The sequence below is a fragment of the Mizuhopecten yessoensis genome, unplaced genomic scaffold, assembly GCF_002113885.1.
Source record: "Mizuhopecten yessoensis strain PY_sf001 unplaced genomic scaffold, ASM211388v2 scaffold5397, whole genome shotgun sequence".
Lineage (NCBI taxonomy): Eukaryota > Metazoa > Mollusca > Bivalvia > Pectinida > Pectinidae > Mizuhopecten > Mizuhopecten yessoensis.
The window spans coordinates 1,278-5,698 of NW_018406029.1; the positions used below are offsets into that span (position 1 = coordinate 1,278).

At 35.7% G+C, this 4,421-nt stretch overlaps 1 protein-coding gene across 1 annotated transcript in view; it reads left to right on the forward strand.

The window, feature by feature from the left end:
• Positions 1–2,394: 2,394 nt before the first annotated feature.
• LOC110450636 overlaps positions 2,395–4,421 on the forward strand; it is a gene marked incomplete at its 5' end in the record, with an annotated part of 11,433 nt that continues 9,406 nt past the window's right edge. Inside the window, one exon of the mRNA XM_021498255.1 lies at positions 2,395–2,561. Within this exon, the coding sequence (XP_021353930.1) occupies positions 2,395–2,561 (167 nt within the window). The remainder of the gene's footprint in view (positions 2,562–4,421) is intronic.

A 4,421-nucleotide genomic window follows, 5' to 3' on the forward strand; every position in this document is an offset into this window, starting at 1 on the left:
CATTTCCTTGTGACAGTTTCAATTAATTCATAACAAGTGTTGAATATTATTACCGGCATGCATCTTGTTTGATGATATGTAGTGTATGGAGATATATTATTAGCTTAAACTTGTGTCATACTTACTCTAAGTAAAGGCACTTAACAGAAGAGTGAGATTACTGAAGGGAACGAAGCAATGCAAGCTGACGGGGGTTCAATATTAATTCCTTTCCTGAACCCCTGGTTTTTCTTTTTATGTCGAATTTAAGCTATGATTTTGTTCTAATATGAGAACACTTTCTTATATTTTGTGTGCGCTTGTTGACTGTATCACATTTTGTCTTTGTTGACACTAGTATATTTCGTTTTCGTTTGTTGGCGCTCTGGTACATATTGTCCTTTTTCTGTTGACACTACTTTATTCTGTCTNACCTTTTTCTGTTGACATAAGTATATTTTGTCTCTGTTAACGCTGTGGTATATTCTATATGTGTGAGTTGTCGCTGTGGTATATTCTATATTTGTGAGTTGACGCTGTGGTATATTCTATATTGATAAGTAGACGCTGTGGTATATTCTATATTTGTGAGTTGACGCTGTTGTATATTTTCTCCTCGTGTTTTGACCGTGTAATATAATTTGTCCTTCTTTATTAACGCAATGTTTTATTTCGTACTTGTGTGTTGACCCTGTTGTATATTTTATCTCTATGTGTTGACAGTGGTATATTTTGTCCTTTTGTGTTGATCCTGTTGTTTATCTTACATTTATGTGTTGACTGTGGTATATTTTGTCCTTTCGGGTTGATCCTGTTGTTTATCTTACATTTATGTGTTGACTGTGGTATATTTTGTCCTTTCGGGTTGATCCTGTTGTTTATCTTACATTTATGTGTTGACTGTGGTATATTTTGTCCTTTCGGGTTGATCCTGTTGTTTATCTTACATTTATGTGTTGACTGTGGTATATTTTGTCCTTTCGGGTTGATCCTGTTGTTTATCTTACATTTATGTGTTGACCGTGGTATATTTTGTCCTTTTGGGTTGATCCTGATGTTTATTTTATCTTTATGTGTTGACAGTGGTATATTATGTCCTTTTGGGTTGATCCTGTTGTATATCTTATCTTCATGTGTTGACTGTGGTATATTTTGTCCTTTTGTGTTGATCCTGTTGTATATCTTAACTTTATGTGTTGACTGTGGTATATTTTGTCCTTTTTGGTTGATCCTGTTGTTTATCTTACATTTATGTGTTGACCGTGGTATATTTTGTCCTTTTGGGTTGATCCTGTTGTTTATCGAATCTTTATGTGTTGACTGTGGTATATTTTGTCCTTTTTTGTTGACCCTGTTGTAAATTTTATCTGTAGGTGTTGACTGTGGTATATTTTGTCCTTTTGGGTTGATCCTGTTGTTTATCGAATCTTTATGTGTTGACTGTGGTATATTTTGTCCTTTCGGGTTGATCCTGTTGTTTATCTTACATTTATGTGTTGACTGTGGTATATTTTGTCCTTTTTTGTTGACCCTGTTGTAAATTTTATCTGTAGGTGTTGACTGTGGTATATTATGTCCTTTTGTGTTGACCCTGTTGTATATTTTATCTTTATGTGTTGACTGTGGTATATTTTATCTGTAGGTGTTGACTGTGGTATATTTTGTCCTTTTGGGTTGATCCTGTTGTTTATCTTACCTTTATGTGTTGACTGTGGTATATTTTGTCCTTTTGGGTTGATCCTGATGTTTATTTTATCTTTATGTGTTGACAGTGGTATATTATGTCCTTTTGGGTTGATCCTGTTGTATATCTTATCTTCATGTGTTGACTGTGGTATATTTTGTCCTTTTTTGTTGACCCTGTTGTAAATTTTATCTGTAGGTGTTGACTGTGGTATATTTTGTCCTTTTGGGTTGATCCTGTTGTTTATTTTATCTTTATGTGTTGACAGTGGTATATTATGTCCTTTTGGGTTGATCCTGGTGTATATCTTATCTTTATGTGTTGACTGTGGTATATTTTATCTGCAGGTGTTGACTGTGGTATATTTTGTCCTTTTGGGTTGATCCTGTTGTATATTTTATCTTTATGTGTTGACTGTGGTATATTTTATCTGTAGGTGTTGACTGTGGTATATTATGTCCTTTTGTGTTGACCCTGTTGTATATTTTATCTTTATGTGTTGACTGTGGTATATTTTATCTGTAGGTGTTGACTGTGGTATATTTTGTCCTTTTGGGTTGATCCTGTTGTATATTTTATCTTTATGTGTTGACTGTGGTATATTTTGTCCTTTTGTGTTGATGTATTGACGCTTTTGTATATTTTGTATATTCTGTAGATGTTTACGCTGTTTTTAGAACTAATAGATGTTTTTCTGTGTGATCTTTTTCTGCTCATATATATTCTCGAAGTACTTATATCTTTTTTTTCTGTATTCCAGACCATTACGTCAGATCATGCGACTTTGATGGCGGGAACGACACATGTGTACGGTGCGCACAGGGAACATTTCTCGCTGATAACACCTCATCACAACAATACAACCATGAATGTGTGTCCTATCCAGAGTGTTTTCCAGGTATATCTGTAATTGATTTTAGTTTGATATTAGTCCAAACAAACGAGAATAGTAGTAAACAAGGGAAAGAACGAAACCTTGTCCAAATCCTGAACATACGTTGAAGCACTTGCATGTTTATTCCTCATTTAACAAACCAGTTTATAAACTGGAAATGACAACATTTCCATCTGACATGTATCAAATTTCTTATTACAATCCAATTGAGAATATACTGTATACAGCTTAGCATTCGCGTAGTGTAAATTTCGCGTTTCATCAGGAAAATTTATATTCGCTCAGTGCAGAATTTCTTGTGCTATCACGTGACTATCATGTGACGCGTCTACACCGACAGGTATATGGGCTCGTCAATAGAATGTATTCATATGTGACGAATAACAATAAATGTGACCTTAATAGACTTGTCACACTGCGGACATATGTTTGATTGGTCGAAACTGACTCGAAAAAAGTGCCCTGAGCGTACGTTTTTACCCGATTACAAAGTAAACGTGTTTATGTAGGCCTACCGATTAGTTTCCTTTGTGTGGTTGGCCGAGCAACAAATATGCTCCGAAATTTTAAACCAGTCAAAGAAATAATCTGAGGCAGATGCTGCCTTTGCAAGAGCAGACAGGGAGGTTTTTATTTTGTGTATCTGTATCATTATTTTAACAGTCCGCCGTCATTATCCTGTTTCAGGAATGCAACTTTAATACTCTGTTATGTTTAAATTCATGGTGATATTTGTCAGTAAAGAGAACTGTCTGTTATACTCTATATTACTGATGGAGCTGGAAATTATCGCTACATTATTGAATTCGCGGTTGAATCCATCCACGGAAAGCACGAAAATAACCCTGCCGCGAATTAACCAGTCAACAGTATAGGCCTCCTTTTGTTACAGTACTGTCTTAGGTGGGAAACCCTACTTAACTTGACATTCTGTTACCTATGGAAAAAGGATGATTGTGTACGTGTTTTGTTCAACCCCTATTTAAACAATAAAGTATGTAATCATAAAATATGCACAATTTATAAGACATCAATGCTAAACCTTAGTCAAACAAAATAATATTTAATTGAAATGTTTGGTGAATTATCTTTATAGCTGAAAAAAGGTTCTCAACAGTGTTTTGAGAATACTTTTCCTTAGTTTTAAACTCACCTGGCACGAAGTGCCAAGTGAGCGTATGCCGTGGTGCCGCGTCCGTCGTCGGTCCGTCCGTCCGTCCGTCCGGCGTCCGGCGTCAATATTTTATTTTAAACGACTTCTTCTTAATAACCGAAAGGCCTATGGTGATGATATTTGGCCAGAAGCAAACTGGGATGAAGGGCTACATAGATTGTTAAAATTAATGACCTTCACCCATTTTCAAGGTCACTGGGGTCAAATATGTTAAAAACTTTAAACATCTTCTTCTCGATAACCAAACTGCCCAGGGAGATGATATTTGGTCAGTAGCATGCTTGGGTGAAGGGCTACCAAGTTTGTTCAAATGAATGACCTTCACCCATATTCAAGGTCACAGGGGTAAAAAATGTTAAAAACGTTAAACAACTTCTTCTCAATAACAAAAACGCCCAGGGTGATGATATTTGGCCAGTAGCATGCTGGGGTAAAGGGCTATCAAGTTTGTATAAAAATGAATGACCTTCACCTATATTCAAGGTCACAGGGGTCAAATATGTGAAAAACATTAAACAACTTCTTCTCAATAACCAAAATGCCCAGGGTGATGATATTTGGTCAGTAGCATGCTGGGGTAAAGGGCTATCAAGTTTGCATAAAAATGAATGACCTTCACCTATATTCAAGGTCACAGGGGTCAAATATGTGAAAAACATTAAACAACTTCTTCTGAATAACCAAAATGC